The sequence below is a fragment of the Vombatus ursinus genome, unplaced genomic scaffold (assembly GCF_900497805.2).
Source record: "Vombatus ursinus unplaced genomic scaffold, bare-nosed wombat genome assembly UNPS02004241.1, whole genome shotgun sequence".
In the NCBI taxonomy this organism is placed as follows: domain Eukaryota; kingdom Metazoa; phylum Chordata; class Mammalia; order Diprotodontia; family Vombatidae; genus Vombatus; species Vombatus ursinus.
In genome coordinates, this window is record NW_020944019.1 from 152,577 (window position 1) to 170,211 (window position 17,635).

Consider the following 17,635-nt stretch of genomic DNA (forward strand, 5'->3'; position numbering starts at 1 on the left):
GTGAGCACACTCTGGATTGGCTTGAAAATACAGTGTTAATTCAGGTCTTTTGAAGCAACATTTTGGTAAATTAAACTATGTAGGAAATTTTCTTGCCTTAGAACAGCTGGTGACTTGGTGGTGAGAGGGCATCTAGAGGCAGGAAGAGCTGAGCACAAATCTGGCCTTAGATGCTTCTTTAGCTATGTGACCCTGGGCAAGTCACCTCACTGCTGTCTGCCTCAGTTTTCTCATCTATAAAATGGGTTAGGGTTAGGTTTTGCAAAGCACGCAAGTGCTTGAGAAACATGCATTTCCCTTTCCCCCCCTTTTCCTGCTTAGTGTTAGGTCTTGTTTTTATAGAAACCATTTGAGGAAATCATGGTGTTTCAGAAGGGGGTGATCCAGTGTCAAGTGTAAGCTCGTTGTCTTTCAACAGCCAAACATCAGAAGGGTTAGAGGGTCAGCAACTTCTCCGAGGTCACCCCAGCTAGCTCCCTTGGCCTTGATCCCAAAAGCAGGCATTTCTGCAGGTCTTGGGTGACCTAGCCAGGTGTTCCGCAAGGCTCTTTGTTTGCATCTCACCAGCTCTAAGGCAAAAGAAGGGACTTGGCCACTCCTCCTGGCCCTTTGGAGATGCCATACCCTTGCCTGTCTGCTGGTGGAACCTTCGCCCTCCAGGGGTGCTGGAAGCCAGAGCCAAGGCAGATGGGGGAACCTAGGAATACCGATGGGGAAGACACTGATTCTTTGGCTCCCAGGGGTGAGACTTCATATTTCTCCATGTAGGTACTTGAAACGGTTTAAAGTCATGAAGCCAAAGGTGTTAAGGAGCTGGTGCCGGCAGATTTTGAAGGGTCTGCAGTTCTTGCACACGAGGATGCCACCCATCATCCACCGGGATTTGAAGTGTGACAACATTTTCATCACTGGCCCAACTGGTTCAGTGAAGATCGGGGACCTGGGTCTAGCCACCTTAATGCGAACATCATTTGCCAAGAGTGTGATTGGTAATGTCTCTGGTTTTCTGACTTGGGCCAAGGGTGGGGTTCCTTGTCAAGTAACGAGAGTCTAGGGCCAGGCTCTGGAGAGGTGGCTTTTCTTCTCTGAGGGCTCCTCGGGTATCTTTCAGTCTTTTACTTTGCACTCTTAAGAAGGGACACAGAAGATGAGGGCGAGGGTTTGCTAGTTTGCTAACCAACACACTGAGGCAACATAGAATAAGCAGAAGCCACACCTAAATTCTAGTAGCGCCTGTGGCCAAGGGTCAGCCACTAAGCAGCTTCATTCACCTTTTGCTAGGAAGAGGCACCATTACCTGTGGTGAGCAAGCAGTGAGTGTGGTAGACATGTTTGTGCAGCATCCAGAGTCGCCTTTAGGGAGCTCCACAATGTGCTTCACATCCCGGACGGCTTTTCCTCCTTTCAGAAAAAGGTGTTGGTAATTTTCTGTTTGTAGGAACCCCAGAGTTTATGGCTCCAGAAATGTATGAAGAACACTATGATGAGTGTGTTGATGTCTACGCCTTTGGTATGTGTATGCTGGAGATGGCGACTTCCGAATATCCATACTCTGAGTGCCAGAATGCTGCTCAGATCTACCGCAAAGTAACCAGCGTAAGTCTGAGTTGCGACACGTTGGACATTCTTGGTGTCTGGTTTCGAGGGGTCCATGAAGGAAATGGGGCCAGGTGGGGCTCTGTGCAATGCTGTGATGTCGCCCTCAATACAGCATTTCTGGGTCTCTGTCTCTCTCTCAGCTTTCTGTGCAGATGGCTGGGAGGCTGCTTCAGCAGGTGATGGTACGAACCTAGGTTAGTGTTGTTTGGATGGAGCAGCTTGGCCCCATTGGAGCCCACACAGGTGATAAAGAGTTTCCCTTAGACTGAGGCAGGCTTGGGGCTCACCTCATTTCTCAGGCCCCCTTCATAGAGCTGAGGCTTACTATGCCTCATGGTCCCTGAAAGGATTGGAACTCCTTGAGTTTATCTGCCTGCCCACCATGTACCAGGTACTCTGGAAGCCCTTGGCAAAGCGGATGAAGCCATCTCGTTGCCCCTGAGACCATGGTGTGGTCTAGTTGGTCAAGTTTACTGTGGGCCAGCTCTCTTGTCAGGGGACAGCACCAATTCACTTACCTGGCTAGCAAAGAACCTTCTTTGCTAGGGAGCTTAGCGATGAAGCCGGCTGCTAGTTTGGCAGCTGTGGGAGAAAGCTGAGAATGCTGTTCTTTGAGGCCCCCCCAGCCCCCTACCCCCACCACGGCGGTGTGCTTGCCACATGGTACCTTTTGGCCTGTTCTGGCTCCAGTTCTGGGGGGTTGCCAAAGACCACCTCAGACAGTCGGTCTCCATTTTTTCTTAGGGGATCAAACCAGCTAGTTTCAACAAGGTGACTGATCCAGAAGTAAAGGAGATCATTGAAGGGTGTATCCGCCAGAACAAACGTGAAAGGTGAGTGTCTGCACAGCCTGTGTGCTCACCGCAAAGTGCCCTAGAGCTTGTTGAGTCAGTCAGTCACTCAAGCAACAGCAACAATAATTAAGCACCTACTGTGGGGGGGGGGGAGCAGCTAGGTGGGGCTGCTGCTGGGGACAGAGCACTGGGCTTGGCATCAGGAGGATTCACCTTCCTAACTTCACATCTGACCTCAGACACTTCCTAGCTATGTGACCTTGGGCAGATGACTTAACCTCTGCCTCAGTTTCCTCAACTGTAAAAGGGGGAATCATAATAGGATCTACCTCCCAGGGTTGTTGTGAGGATGTAATGCGATGATGTTTGCAAGGTGCTAAATGGTATATATAGATGGAAGTCAGTGTTTGAGGGAGTATAATAATATGAGGGTGTGAGGTGGCAGAGTGGATAGAGTTCCCTGCCTGGACTCAGGGTGACCTGAGTTCAAAACCGACCTCAGACATTTACTAGCTTTGTGACCCTGGGTAAGTCACTTCACCCTGGTTGCCTCAGTTTCCTCATCTGTAAAATGATCTGGAGAAGGAAATGGCAAACCACTTCAGTATCTCTGCCAAGGAAGCCCCAAATGGGGTGATGTAGCATTGGGCATGACTGAAAATGACTGAACAACAACAATAAATGTGTCAGGCATTGTGTTAAGCAACAAAGAGAGGCAAAAAATAGCCCCTGCCCTCAAGGAGCTTACAATTTCATGGGGAGACAACAAGCAAACAAATAAATACCAAGTAAGCTCTCTACTGGATGAATAGAAAATGATTACCAGAGGGAAGGCCCTGGAATGAAGAGGGGGCAGGGAAGGCTTTCTGGAAAAGTAGGAATTTGAGTTGGGACTTGAAGGAAGCTGGGGAGGTCAGCAGGCGGAGTGGAGGAGGGAGAGTGGGTCTAGGCCCGGAGAATGGTCAGAGGAAATGCCTGGAGCCGAGAGCTAGAGCCTCTTGTTGGTAAAATAACCAGGAGGCCACTGTCCCTGGATGGAAGAGTACATGAAACGGAGAGGAGTAGAATAAAGCTGGAAATGGAGGAGGGGGCTAGGTTATGGAAGGCTTTGAGTGCCAAACAGAGCACTTTGCATTTGTTCCTGGAAGCAGTAGGGAGCCACTGGAATTTATCCTGGAATGGGGAAGGGGGAAGTGACATGGGCAGACCTGAACTTTAGGAAGATCACTTTGGCCACTGATGGAGGGTGGACTGGAGCAGGGAGACTGAGGCAGGCAGAGCCCCTCCTCCCAGCAGCTACTGTCATGGTCCAGGTATGAAGTGATGAGGGCCTACATCAGGGTGAGGACCATGTCAGAGGAAAGAAGGGGGCATGTATGAGGGGTGCTGCCAAGGTAGAGTCACACAGGCCTTGGCACCAGGTTGGATATGGAGGATGAAGGAGAATGGAGTCCAAGATAAGACCCTGAAGGACCGGGAGGATAGTGGTTCACTCAGCAGTCAGAGAGAAGTTAGGAAGTATGGAGCCAGAGGAAGGAGAATGAGATCAGTTTTGGACATGTTGAGTTTAAGCCATCTGCTGGACATCCAGTAGGAGATGTCTGAGGGGCAGTTGGCAAGAAGCTGTAACAAGGAGCATTGAGTAGCTCATTTACCTTGAGCTCCTTCTGGGGCCTCAGTTTCTTCTTTTGTCAAATGGGGAAGTTACATGAGATGACCTCTGAGGTCCCTTCAAGCCGAAAACATATGATCCTTGTTCATCTTGGTGCAGACTAGTGACTATGGGGACTTGAAAGGCCATGGGGATCACTGCCTCAATGATAAAGAACAAGAAGGAAAAGAGGCTGAGGCTGCATCTGTATTTAAAACAAACCCCAGAGGAAAGATCTGGATTCCTGCTATCTTTTGTATTTCTCTAAAAAGAGATAGTTAAAGAGTAGATCATTTGGAATGGCCCAAGAGTCTACATCTGTCTGTTGGCCTAAAATCCCATCTCTAGGAGCCAGAAAGACCAGGGCTGTCTTGGTGGACCCACGTGCACCTTCATTGCCAAAAGGGACCAGGCTCGTGGGCTGGCTGCAGGAGCAAAGCTGAAAGATCGGAGTGGGGCTGCAATAAACGTTGGCTCTGCTCCCTTCCCCTCCCTCCCTCCTCTCATCTCCCTCTAACTCAGAAGCTTCCAACTAACAGGACTTTTTTCTGGATTCGGTTTCATGGAGACAGAAGTAATTAAGTAATTAAGGTCACCAAACCTGTCAATTAACTAGCAGGAGTGATGATGTTTAATTTTTTATTATGAATATTTTAAAAAGGGAACATGTCTGCATACAGTGTAGAACAAGGAAAAAATGGTTAAATCCAAAAGTGCGCATCTCTTATGTGAAACTGGCATCTTTTTTAAAAAGCGTGAAATGTATTCAACATGTTCCTTTCAGAGCTTTCTGCTAGGTGGCACCACTGTGGAGAGAGTGCTAGAGGAAGGAAACCCAGTTCAAATGCAGTCTCACACTGGGTCACCTTGGGCTTGTCGCTTCACTGCTGTCTGCCTCAGTTTCCTGAACTGTAAAATGGGGATAATAATAGCACCCGTCTCCCAAAGGTTGTGAGGGTTGAATGAGACAATGTTTGTAAAGTGCTTAGCACAGTGCTGGGCACACACTAGGTGTAGCTATAAATGATAGCTCCTCCTCCTCCCCTTCCACCACCACCACCACCACCATCATCATCGCCATCGTCATCACCAGTGTTTCCCTCTGAACTTCCTTCAGTTCTCTTTGGTGCATTTTCAGAAATGTTTCATTGACTTTTTTGGGGACAACCTTATTACAAGCTCCCCTTTCCTCCCAGTAAGAAAAACAAAACAACCCAATTCTTTTACATATAAAAGCAAATCTTCATCTTTGCCATATCCGCCAATGTCTGTCTCATTCCTCAACTTGAGTCTCCCCCATCACCACCGTCATCATCACTAACATTTATACATGTGCCTGCCATTGTGCTGAGGGCTTTACAAAGAGGACCTCATTTAATCCTCACAACAACCCTGGGTTGGAGGTGCTATTATTTTCATCCCTATGATACAGCTGAATAAACTGAGGCAGACAGAGGTTGAGTGACTGCCTGAGGTCACATAGCTAGTAAGTATCTGAGGTTAGATTTGAACTTCCCGATTTCTGTTTCAGCACCTCTCTCCACTGGGCCACCTGGCTAACAGCTCTGAAAGTCATATGTTGAATGTATTCTATATTTTTTGATATCATGGGTTCTCTGGAATGAGTCTTGGTTGGTAGTTGAGTTGATCTGAGTTTGAAAAGGCTTTCAAAAGGCCAAGAGGCAGCAGCCCCTAGGGCAGGGGTGGGGAACCTGTAGCCTTCTAGGTCCTTGGTTGCGGCCTTTTGACTGAGTCCAAGTTTTACAGAACAAATCCTTTTATGAAGGGGATTTGTTCTGTGAAGTTTGGATTCAGTCAAAGGGCCACACTTGAGGACCCAGAGGGCCACATTTGGCCTCGAGGCCACAGGTTCCCTACCCCTGCCCTAGGAGTTTCCACTCTGTTAAGGGAGTGTGGCCTGTATATGTCATGTTGGTCCACAAGGGAGCAAGGTGGAGCTGGTTGGAATTTTGGTGAGTGCACCAGATCAAATGAACTATTCTCAGCCCAGTTTCTCTTGCTTGCTCTGCCGCTGGCCCTGGCTTCCTTCCAACGAGGTGGCTAACTGAGCTCCTCGCGTGTTCTTGTTAGGTTATCCATCAAAGACCTCTTAAACCAGGCATTTTTTGCTGAAGACACAGGGCTGAGAGTGGAGTCAGCCGAGGAAGACGATGGTTTCAATTCTTCCTTGGCGCTAAGACTCTGGGTTGAAGACCCTAAGAAACTGAAGGGCAAGCACAAGGACAATGAAGCTCTGGAATTCAGTTTTAATTTAGAAACGGATATCCCTGAAGAAGTGGCCTATGAGATGGTAAGTCAGCTCCCTCCCCCAGGGCTCTTCTCAGCCATCTCTTTAGGTAGATGCCTCCAGGGGATGCTTGAGGCTCTCCTTGAGTTCTTGTTGGGGAGGGGGGTGTCCAAAGGGATCCACTTGGGCCAAGCAGCCGTTCCTCCTGCTCCATACCTTTTCCTGCCCTGCCTGGCATTGGAATATCTTTGATATCAACTCTCCCAAGTCTTCCCCACTGCCTCATCATGGTTCTTATGGGCTATACTAGGAGAATGGGAAGTTTCCAGTCCAGGCCCTGTGATGGACCATTGGTGTGGGCCAGGGGTGGGGAACCTGTGGCCTTGAGGCCACATGTGGCCTTCTAGGTCCTTGGGTGCGGCCCTTTGACTAAATCCAAACTTCATGGAACAAATCCCCTTAATGAAAGGATGTGTTCTGTAAAACTTGGACTCAGTCAAAAGGGTTAGGGTTAGAGTGGGAGTCAGAGTCGGAGGCATTTAGGGTCTAACCATACACCCAAGGGCCTAGAAGGTCACGTGTGGCCTCGAGGCCGCAGGTTCCCCACTCCTATGGGCCATCTGAGGACCAGCCAAGCTCAGAAGGTTGGCCATTGGTTTGGTGGCAATTGATAAACTAGCTTCCGGTGACAGAGGAAAGTCCACTTTGAGGGGGAGGGGGAAGGTATTTATCTTTTAATGTCACACCCTGAGGAAATCTAACCAAATTCTGTACTTCTCTTTCATTCTTAAACCCACTTTGTAAAAGCTCTGAGCTCTCAGTCTGGAAGGGACCTCCAGGGTCCTCTAGGCTAACCAGCTTGTTTCACTGATGAGGCCCCATCAAAGCTCCCAGCCTGCAAAGTTGTCAAGCCACCTGCAAATAGAGCTAGCTTTGGGTTTCTCTTGGATTCCCCTAATCCAGCCTAGAATTGGCCACAGTCATTTTTCCATGTGAAGAAAATTCTTGTCTGGGATATGACTTGACCTGGATAGGGATTGTGTTTTTAGGTAAAGTCTGGCTTCTTCCATGAGAGTGATTCCAAAGCAGTTGCCAAGTCCATTCGAGACCGGGTTGCTTTGATTAAGAAGACAAGGGAGAGGAAGCAGGCTGGCTTTGCGGGGGAAGAACGCCGAGATTCCCAGTGCAAGCCTCCACAGCAAAGCACTTCTCAGCTAGCTGGGACCGAGTGTGAAGAGACTGAGGTTGATCAGCACGTTCGACAGCAGCTCCTTCAAAAACAACAGACTCAGCCACATCACTGTCCTGCCTCAGTTCTTGGTATCTCTCAAGTGACCCTGCCCCTCTGTGTCCAAAGCTCATCTCCTGGGGGCAGGGAGGGTGGTGGTGGCTGGGCATAGGTGACTCACTTTGTTTTACAAGTTGTCATTAAGATCCAAGAAAGGGCCAATTCCTGGTGGTCTTGTGTTGGGCCCTTGATCCCCAATGTCAGAGGGGCCAGCCTTGAGAGCTGCTCAGGCACTTTGGATCCCCTGGAACCTTTTTCAAGAATTGCTTTATTTTATTGTGGGATCGGATCGCCTCATCCACAGGTGTTGGGCTGAGAGCTCTGGATTCACATAGTCATGAAGCATTAAGCACCAGCTATACACCCTAAATGTGCTAGGGATGCAAAAAGACGCAAAAGACAGGCCCTGTCTCGGTCAGGGAAGTCAGCTTCGGTTCTTGCCAGTTACACCTACAAGCCATGTGACTTTGGGCAAATCACTTACCCTGTATCTTGCCCCCCGCACTTGTTGAACTCTCCCTTGTAACAAAAAGAGATGGAGAAAAGGAGAAGACAAGCTCTCCATTTTCTTCCCTCTGCTTGGCTCTGTGCCTCAGCAGTGGTGGTAGCGGCAAGAGAGCTAAAGGCCCCAGCCCTCCATGGATTGGGGAAGGTCACAGGGCTGGATTAGGGTTAGAGCTCTAAATGCATACTAGTTCAACCCTCTGATTTGACAGTGGAGGAAACAAGCATCAAGAGAGGAAGGGATGTAGCCCAATTCACACTGGTTATAAGTGGCAGAGGCTGCCCTTTGGTTCCACCATGCTTCTCCAGTGTTTAGAGAAAACCAGAAAACTGTGTCTGTGGGTGAAGAGGGCAAAGTGTTCGAGTGGGTGAGCAGCACCAGCCAAGGGGCTGCTTTCTTCCTCTTGGACTTCCCTAGCCTCCTTTGGGTACATGTGGGCTTTCTTGACTCCATGGTGAGCATGGGCATTGCCTGGCATCCAGAGCTGAAGTGGCCTTTGGAGGACTTAGAATGGAGTGGGAGTGGGGGTGGTCATCTGATTTTGACAACTTACCCATAGTCAATCTTGTCAATTCATAGATCCCCAGGCGAGCCCAGTGAGAGGAAATTTTACTAAATATATGTGGGTATGTCCACTCCAAGGGTGCCAGTCTTGGCTTCCTGTCACACCACTGGGAAAGATACGTCTGCAGAGTCAGGCTCCAGTTTGGTACTCGTGTTGCCCACATGGGCCTTTAAGGGGGAAGAAACTGCCAGATTTGGCCTAACCCTAACTCACCCTGAAGGGCTCTTATAGGATCATTTTTAGAGGGTTTATAGGTCTTTATGACTTCAGTAGAAATTTTCTCTCTTCCTATGTGCTGGAAGACATTGCTGTTTTCTTACAGATGCCAGTTTTTTTTTCCCTCACAGAGTTTCTTTCTCCTTTTCCCCTTCCCCTTCTCCTTCTCCTCCTTCTCCTCCTCCTCCTCCTCCCCTACTCTCCTCTTTCCTTCTGCCTCCCTCCCCAACCCCCCCCCCCCAGTTTAGTGAACTTTGGGAGGCATTTAAAAGGTCAGAGGTCGGGGCAGCTAGGTGGCTCAGTGCATAGAGCATCGGCCCTGGATTCAGGAGGACCTGAGTTCAAATCTGGCTTCAGACACATAACACTTACTAGCTGTGTGACCCTGGGCAAGTCACTTAACCCTGTTGCCTAGCCAAAAAAAAAAAAGGTAAAAGGTCAGAGGTCGGACAAGTCATTTCTCCTCTCTGGGCCCTATTTTTCAGAGGAGGAGAACGAAGCTGAGAGGCAAGTGAAATGCCATAGCCATGTTGATAGAGCTAGGTATCCCTGATTGGACTCAGACCTAAGTTTCTCCTCATTCCAAGTCAAGTGCCTCAGTCTCCTATTTTATCAATTGAGAGAATTAGAAGAGGCAGCCTCTGAGACCCCTTCCAGTTCCAGCTGTATGTGACATCAAGGAGGAGAGGTAATGCTACCAGTTGAGATGGGTGAGCCCCAGCTCCTCACCTGGTCACCCATTTCCAGGAAGGGAAGTATCTGGGTTAGGATTGGTCTCCTCATTTTACACATGGGGAAACTGAGACTCAGAATGAAAGTGACTTGTCCAAGGTCATGGAAGCACTTAACTCCCAGGGCAGGGGCCTGCCACAATGCCAAGGGGATCTCATGGCTTGTTTCAGATGAATCCTGTAGTGGACTTGGCTTACGTCTGTGTGTCTGAGTGATCACCAGCTGCCATCTTTATCTTCATGACACCTCACAGTTGGCATGTTTCTTTGCTGCAGCTGATGGTCTACCTGAGGCAGGAGTTGGGGCAGTCAAGCATTCCGATTCTTCGAGTCAACACACCATGGCCTGCTGCCCAGATGTGACAGTGGTTCCTGCCAAAGCGTCTTATGTTCCCCAGACCAAAGCCCAACTTCCAGGGCACCTGTACCCGCCCCAGCAGCTGGTGGGACATTACCAGCAAATGCCAGGGGTGAGACTTATTCAGATGCTTGAACCTGTTTGAACTCTAGTCTCAGCACTGACTCTGAATAGGAAGGTTGTTTTCAACATTGTTTTTAACTGTTTCTTTTGGAATCAGGTCCAACAACACACAAACCTTGCCCAGCCCCAGATGTTTCCACCAGTAGCTGTCCAGCAGTTCTCCCAGAGAATGGTAAGATTCCCTGGGCTGAGCAGCCCCCACTTTTGCACACACCGCCCCCCTGGTGGGCAGCAGAACCCTTGGGGCTGGCAGGGACTGCCAGGGACTGACATGCACCGTTGGTGTTGAAGGCTCATTCTTGGGGTTGACTTTTCGAGCCCAGTTTGTCAGCGACTAATGCAGAAGACTTAGGACAGCCATCCCCAGGAGCAGCTCACACCCCAGCCATGCGTTTCCCCCCTTGGCTCCCTCATTGTCCCTGTTCCCCTCCACCCATGATGCCCAGGCCTTTGGAAGCAGTCACCAAGTGCACAGAATTTTGTAGGTGCCCAGCTTATCCTGTTGTGGAGCTCCGGGAGTCCTTTGAGTGGCTCATTATTACCCTTCTCCTTTCCCATGCAGTATTGTTGAGTTGGATCAGCACTCCTCTCTCCTCTTCCCCCACTAGTGTTGCGTCTCCTTGTCACTGGGAGCGGCATCTTCCAGTGATTAAGTCATCCCTCTGTATTGAGTTCAGCTGAGGATTCGATGCTTGCACAGACATGGCACATTGTGAATCGGGTGGGGGTGGGGGTGGGTTTTGGACAGTTGAAGGGAGCTCTTTAAGCTTTGGGGCTTGAAGGTGGGTTTCAGAGAGACTCCGGCTTGCATTGGATGTTGCCAAGTCAAGAGTGGCTTCTCCACTTTGCCCAAGTACCGTGAGTGTTGGCCTCATCTTCTTAGAGGGAAGAGACCCAAATCAAGGCATGCACTGGACACATGTAGCTCCTGGAGAGAAACTTGTCAAGGGAGTGGCAGGGGCTACTGAAATCCCAGTGAGTTTTCTGGTGGCCTTTCACTTCCCAGATCCACTTTTTGGGCACCTCCATCTCAACTGGCAAGAAGCTGCAGAGGGAGGGAAAGACAATGTCCTATTGGACCCGTTGCATCCCCTCTTGGGTTTTTGGTCTGTGAAAGCTGTCACTTTACCTTGCTGGGCAGGTGGGGGGCATACCCCACTTTTAGGGTGGGAAAGGAGCTCAGATCCCAAGAACCAGCTGCCACTTTTTGGCTTAAATTTCCCTGAAATTCCTTAGGGAGATTTTGAGCCTGAAGCTGTAGAAAACCAAAGCAATAAATTCTGATCTTTGGTGTTCCAGAGTGAGGGAATTTGAACTTCAAGGAAAACTGGGCTTAGTGATGATTTGCTTTTTAAAGTCCTCGGTGGCCAAGTCGGCCAGAAATACTGGACTGGGCATAATCTGTGCATGTTCCTTACCCACCTTTTCCTTGTACCAGGAACCCCAGCAGACCTTTGGAGCAGATGGACAGGCCTCAAATCCACTGACGTTGCCCTCTTCCCAGCACCCCGCAGCGGGCATCCTGCTTGATCACAGCCCTCGGAATGGAAGTCAGATGGTGGGCCTGACACTGGACACTGAGCAGTCTTCGAGCTTCTTGCCAAATCCACCCCCTGCTCAATATCTGACTAGCACCCAGGGTGTTCTCAGGGCAGCCCAGCAGCTCCCAGCCTCTCTGGCTGGCCATCCGGGGGCACAACTTGCTGCCTCCCAGCTGCCTTTAGTGTCCCAAGCACACTCGGTGGTCCAGCAGGATTCTGGCCCTCTTTGTGCAGGGCCAAAGCCTCACTGCTACCCGGTGCCTTGCCCACCCCGCCCAGTGGCTTTGTTGATGAAGGCTGCGCAGCCAACCCAAGATGCTGGGCTCCAGGAGCCTGATGCTCAGAGGGTCGTGCAGCAGCCAGAAGGCGATGGGAGAGGAGGCCTGATTTCACTTGGTGAACAGCAGCACATCTTTGTAGTGAAGCCGTCTGAGCAGCTGCCTTTCCCCAGCTATCCTGTGCAGCCTTCTTGTTTGGTTCCAGCTCCAGAGCAGTCCCCTTACCCTGTGCCACCCAAGGCACCATATGGTACGCCACCCACTTACACTATCCCCCTACCTGCAGTGCGGTCCCTCCATTCAGCTTCACTTCCTGGACAGCCTGCAGCATATCACACCCAGCCTTCTTACCTGGAGAAGCCAGCATATGTCATGCAAGGGACTTACACTGGGCGGCCTGGAGATCAGCCTCCTTACCCTGTCCTAGCCCCTGAGCGTTCTTCACACGCAGGGCAAGCAACTTCCTCCCTCCAGGCCGTGGACCAGGTGACGTACTTGGGCCACCAGGCGCACTCAGCCAGCTCTAACCCTGAGCAGCAAGCTCCAGATGAACAGCAGTCATATGGCATGCTGGCCTCAGAGCCCCAGGCATGTCTAGGCCAGCCACCAGACGACCCTTTGGCTGTTCTGAAGGTGGATGTCAGTTTGGGGAATGAGCAGCTCAGAGGTCCACCTCCTTCACTGGCCACTGGCGCTCCGAGGGCCAGGGAGGGCCAATCACATCCCTTCCCGAAGTGGCCTCTTCCCCTGGCCTCACTGCAGCAGAGTGGCCTAAGTCCTTTCTCAAAATCCACATTCGCTCCAAATCAGCAGGTAGTTCACCCTTCTTATCTACCAGCAGTGCCGCCCCATGAGCTCCTGACTCCTGAAGTTTCTCAGAGTCAGCAGCAACTCTCCTATGGCCAAGCTGGCTCCTTCCAGCAGCAGGCCCCCAGCCAGACCCAGCAAGCACCAGCTCTAGTTCCCCACTTGCCCACTGAGTGCAGTCAGATTCTGCTTTGCGAGAAGCACCAGCCACAGTGGCAGCCACCATTGAGCCCAGCGCCTGTCTCTGGGCCATCAGAATTGCAGCAGCAGCAGCAGCAGCAGCAGGCTCTTTACCAGACTTCAGGGGCAGCACGTCCCAAACAGCCACCCCTGCCTAGTCCAGCACAGGCCTCACTTCCTGCCCGGGGCATTCCTGTCTTGCAGGCCCAGCCACAGCATCAGGCTTTAAAAGGCCAAAATGTTCCAAAGGTAAATCTGGGGGAAGATTGAGGGGGTTGGGGTGGGAGTATTCTCTACACGTTGAGAAGAGGATTGGCTTCTGGACAAGGTTCTCCTCAGCCCTCGGTTTCCTCATATGTGAAAGGTCCAGACTGGCCTTGGGTCTGGCCTCTGGCCTTCCGTCTTTTGGCCGACACTGTCATCTGCTCATGATGAGAAAGTCTTGCCACTCCTCAGTAACTTTCATGCCTTTGGGAGCCTGGCAAGGGGGACTAGGGCAGGACCCACACTTGCCCTCTTTAGTCTCCCCCCCCCCCCCCCCCCCCCGCCCTTGTTGCCACTTTAGCCAAATATCTTCCTTGGCTTTACTCATGGGACAGAATGTGCTGAGCCCTTCTAGTTCCATGAGGGTTTGAGAGGCTAGTGAGTGGGGGCCTTTGTATCAGAGGTAGGGTTTGTTATGTGAGTTCTTTGATACTGAGTGTAATTTTTCAGCCCTGCTTTGGATATTGGGGCATGTTCTAGAAAATACCGTTTGAAAATGAAGAGGACTTTCTGCATTTGGTGGGGCCAGGACTGAGGAAGACTTGGGAGGTTGGGGTTTGGCCCTCTCCTTCAGGGAGAGCACTAGAGACTGGTTCTCATTTTTCTCTCTTGCTGCTTTCCCAGTTCTGGTCTTACTGGCAATGTCCGTTGTGTTCGGAATCTCGGCTCTAGCTCTGGCCTGGTGAACATTAAGAGAAAAAGCTTGAAGGGGGGCTGACCTGAGGCTATGGTAACTCCAGTTGGGGTCATGGCAGCTCCAATGGGTGCCCTGGACTGTTCAGAGGTTTGGTCCTTGTGTCTTCTGTCTCATGAGGGAAAGCTGAAGTTTCTAGGTGGAGGCATTTGGGTCACTCTCATCCATAGTGTCTTAAATGGGGCTTCGTGTCTGGGTTAAAAGAATACGTTGTGTTTTCATGGGGAAATCCAGGGGCTGGTCTCACCACCCCACCCCACCCCTGCCCCCTGCCACTGTGACAGGAAGCGATTAGACATTGGATTAGACATGCCAGATGTGGAAAGCCACTAGGGTTGTTCTGCATTCAATGCTCTGGTCACTGTTTCTCTGAACGTGAGGACTTTGTGATGGACCAGTATCCATAGCTTCTTATTGGATTGCAGAGATGGCTCGTTATTATTGGCAAAGGAGAGAAACATCTGTAATCTAGTCCAGGCTCTAGTGGTAGGGAGTCCAGGGTCAGCCTGTTGGGTTCCACAGGCCAGATCTTAGCAATTAGATGTTTCTCTCCTTTGGCCTGAACAAGATTTAGATGTCATTGGGAGATGTTTAACCAAATCAGTGCAAAGACAGTACAACGTAGGTAATGTTCATTTGGTGGCCTGGATACCACTGGGCTAGACACATGAGCTCTGAGGTCCGTTCCATCTCGAACACTTCCAAAGGCTCATAGCTGGATGTGGAACCTATTGGCAAAGCCTTCTGCTGCTTTCCCAGCCAGTCCCCAGGCCCTGAGGAGGTTACAGTATTAGGGGAGCATGAGCCAGTGGTAAGCTGGGTAGCTCTAGTTCATCACAGATGAGCAGCCTGGGGTTCCTGGCTCCTTGCTTGGTTTTGTGGGCAGCTTCTCTTTCTCATTTCCACTTTGATGCTCGTTCTAAGACATGTGTGGACCTTACTTGGGTGAGCACTTTCTGGAATGGCTGACAGATCTAGTCACATTTGAAATGCCTGGGGCAGGGGGAGTGGGGCATGAATATTTCAAGAATGAGGTTGAAGAGGGCAGCTAGGTGGCACAGTGGATAGAGCACCAGCCCTGAAGTCAGGAGGACCTGAGTTCAAATCTGGCCTCAGACCAAACACTTGACACTAACCAGCTGTGTGACCCTGGGCAAGTCACTTAACCCTAATTGCCTTTAAAAAAAAAAAAAGAATGAGGTTGAAGCTGCCCCAGCAGCCACCTGTCCCCGCAGACTGGCAGAGCCCAGTAGGGCTCACAGCACACATCTTTTAATCTTGGAAGGGAGTTCATCAAGTGGGGTTTTTCTGAGTCCCGGAGAGGACAAGAGATTTGCCAAGGCTCATATAGCTAATAAATGTCAGAGGCAGGATTGGAACCTTGATCCATCTACCTGACGACAAGCCCAGACCACTGAGCCATCTAGTTCCCTCAGTCTCCATGGGACTTCTAGCAGGGAAGGTAAAGCTCAAGTGAGGCACCTGGTGGATCTTTGAACTAGCCTCCGCACCTGGGAAATCTCCCAGCCACAGGTGCAGAGGTTGACTCTAGATTGGAAGCCAAGGTGATTTCTGAGTTAGCGTGTGCTGTGGGCTTGGGAGCACTCCCAGAGAGGAACCTCCCCCCACTTTGTTCCTAGTTACTTAGTGTGTGGATAATGAGTTGGTCCCTGAAAAGTTCATGTTCACCCTTTTGCCGCCTCCCCTCGCCCAGCCAAGTGGGGTTTGAAGGGATGGGCTCCAGCCAGCAAGGAAGCAGTGTGAATGGGCAGACTTGGGGCTGATGGGTAATCAGGACTGATGTCTACAGTGGCTGGCATCTTCCAGTTTTCCTGCCTGGGTGGCAGAATTGGCACTTGGAGGCTGACCCCAGGAAGGCCAATTTATTTCCTTTCTAAATGAAAGAAGAGATTGGTTATTATGTGCCTTCTGTGGTTTTTCTGGGTTGGTTTAGAGGCTTTTTACTTGGTCCCTAAGCCAGAGTTTCAGCTCACATTGTGCTTTGGGCCAGGGGACAGATAGTCCCTTATGTCCTGAGGTCAAGTCTTTTCCTCAGAACCCGAGTACAACCAAGGGATCGAGCTGATGGTGCCATCGGCTTTATTGAAGAAAGGTAGTTTCTATGTAAAGATCAAACCCAACCCAACAACAGCTAACAATAATAGCTAACTTAGAAGATGGCTAAAGATGGGAGAACAGAAGGATTGACTCACTTGTTTAGATTGGATTAATGAGCAAATCCGGACTGGACAGCCACTGACAAGGTCATAGTTCAGACCAGAAGGTGAGAAAGTGTGAGGGATGGGGGGGCTCTTTGGGCCTCAGGGGCAAAGGACTGACATTGAGTCTCTCTCCAAGGTGATGGGCGACCATTTTTCTTCCTGCCTTTGTTCAGAAGAGGCAGTCCCAGTCTTCCCTTGTTCCTTGTGAGGATCTGTGTGGAGGGAGGCATGTGGTTCCCAGAGCTCCCTGAGGCCCTGTGGCTTTGCCGCGCCCCTTCCTCTCAGAGCTCCACAGGGAAAAATGGTCCTTCTGGCAAGTCACATAAATGACTGATTACTTTGCTTTCTGATTTCTAAGTGGGACAGAGAAAGGAAGAAGATGACTGTGTTCCTGAAGACCGACCAAGGGTTTGAATCAGGCTGGTCTTACTTCCCACTTTGGCCTTCAGTCCTGATGCCATAGGCGTGTCTTTCAATCTGGAAGGGCCTAGTCTAGGCTGTCATTTGACAAAGGAGGAAAGTGAGGCTCAGAGGTCCAGGGTCACACAGTGATCAGGAAATAGGGGAGCTGGGATTCAAAGCCAGCTCTTTGAGCCTTAGACTCCAGGGCCTCCAGTATGGACTTAGCTCTATCACATGCAGAGCTCTCTGGTCTGTCCTCCCAGGTAGTAGTTTTTCAGCTCGGTCCCTGAATGTCTAGTTGCCGGAATCCACAGGAAGGAGCCCCCTCCCCCTTCCCATGCTTCCCCAGACAGACCACCTTTCCCAGGAGAGTTGGGTTTCTAATGACCTGTCTGTTCCACAGTATCGATGTGCCTATGTGGAGAAGGGAGACATTTTGTCACAGATAAGCAATAGGTATATTTTTGGAGTTGAAAGAAAGTTGTTAAAGGAAGAATTGCATTGCCTCCTCCTTCACAAACCTTGGCCCAGAGAAAGCTTTTGGGAACTGTCCAGCAGGTGCCCAAGGTCTGGCCAGCCAGCCTGGGGTTTTAGAGACCAGTAGAGGGACTTGGGTAGTGGCTACAAAGATGGGTCCTTCTTCCTATGGACTCGGGCCATGTGCCCCCACTGGCAGCTTTTCCCAGGTTGTTGGGGCTGAGGGTGATCAGCCCAGAAGTCATTTCACTGGGGAGGAGTCTGGGCTCTTCTGATCCCAAGGCTACATGGCCTCATTCTTGGTTAAGGTTTCAACTCTTCGGCATGAAGGCGTCAGAATAACCGTGTGGATTTGTCTAGCGCTTTGTGGTTCCCAAATGCTTTTCTTCCCCCAAAAGATTGATGGGTTAGGAAACTGGGATTGAGAGCGGTGAAGGGAGCAGCTCGGCTCCCAGAGCAGGGGCTGTTGGAGTCAGGGCTTGCTGCATTGGGACAGCCTCTCACTGCCCAGGGTCGGGGAGATCCAGGGGCTGCACAGAGCTGCCCAGACGTCCACATTCATTTCCTTTCTTTTCGCTCTCATACTCCACGACCAGATCTGGACACTTTCCAGACGGAGAACAAGGAGAAACTCTGGCCATTGATGGGCTAGTTTCCTTTCCATTGGCCGTGTGGTACACAGATTGCCTGGC

At 50.6% G+C, this 17,635-nt stretch overlaps 1 protein-coding gene across 5 annotated transcripts in view; it reads left to right on the forward strand.

The window, feature by feature from the left end:
* Nucleotides 1–17,635, forward strand: part of WNK3 (WNK lysine deficient protein kinase 3) — a 61,837-nt gene that overhangs the window by 18,592 nt on the left and 25,610 nt on the right. For all 5 annotated transcript variants that reach the window (XM_027877165.1, XM_027877192.1, XM_027877201.1 and 2 more), the window contains exons 4-11: nt 769–989; nt 1,439–1,596; nt 2,344–2,432; nt 6,136–6,355; nt 7,342–7,612; nt 9,874–10,067; nt 10,176–10,250; nt 11,517–13,133. In XM_027877165.1, the coding sequence (XP_027732966.1) occupies nt 769–989; nt 1,439–1,596; nt 2,344–2,432; nt 6,136–6,355; nt 7,342–7,612; nt 9,874–10,067; nt 10,176–10,250; nt 11,517–13,133 (2,845 nt within the window). The remainder of the gene's footprint in view (nt 1–768; nt 990–1,438; nt 1,597–2,343; nt 2,433–6,135; nt 6,356–7,341; nt 7,613–9,873; nt 10,068–10,175; nt 10,251–11,516; nt 13,134–17,635) is intronic.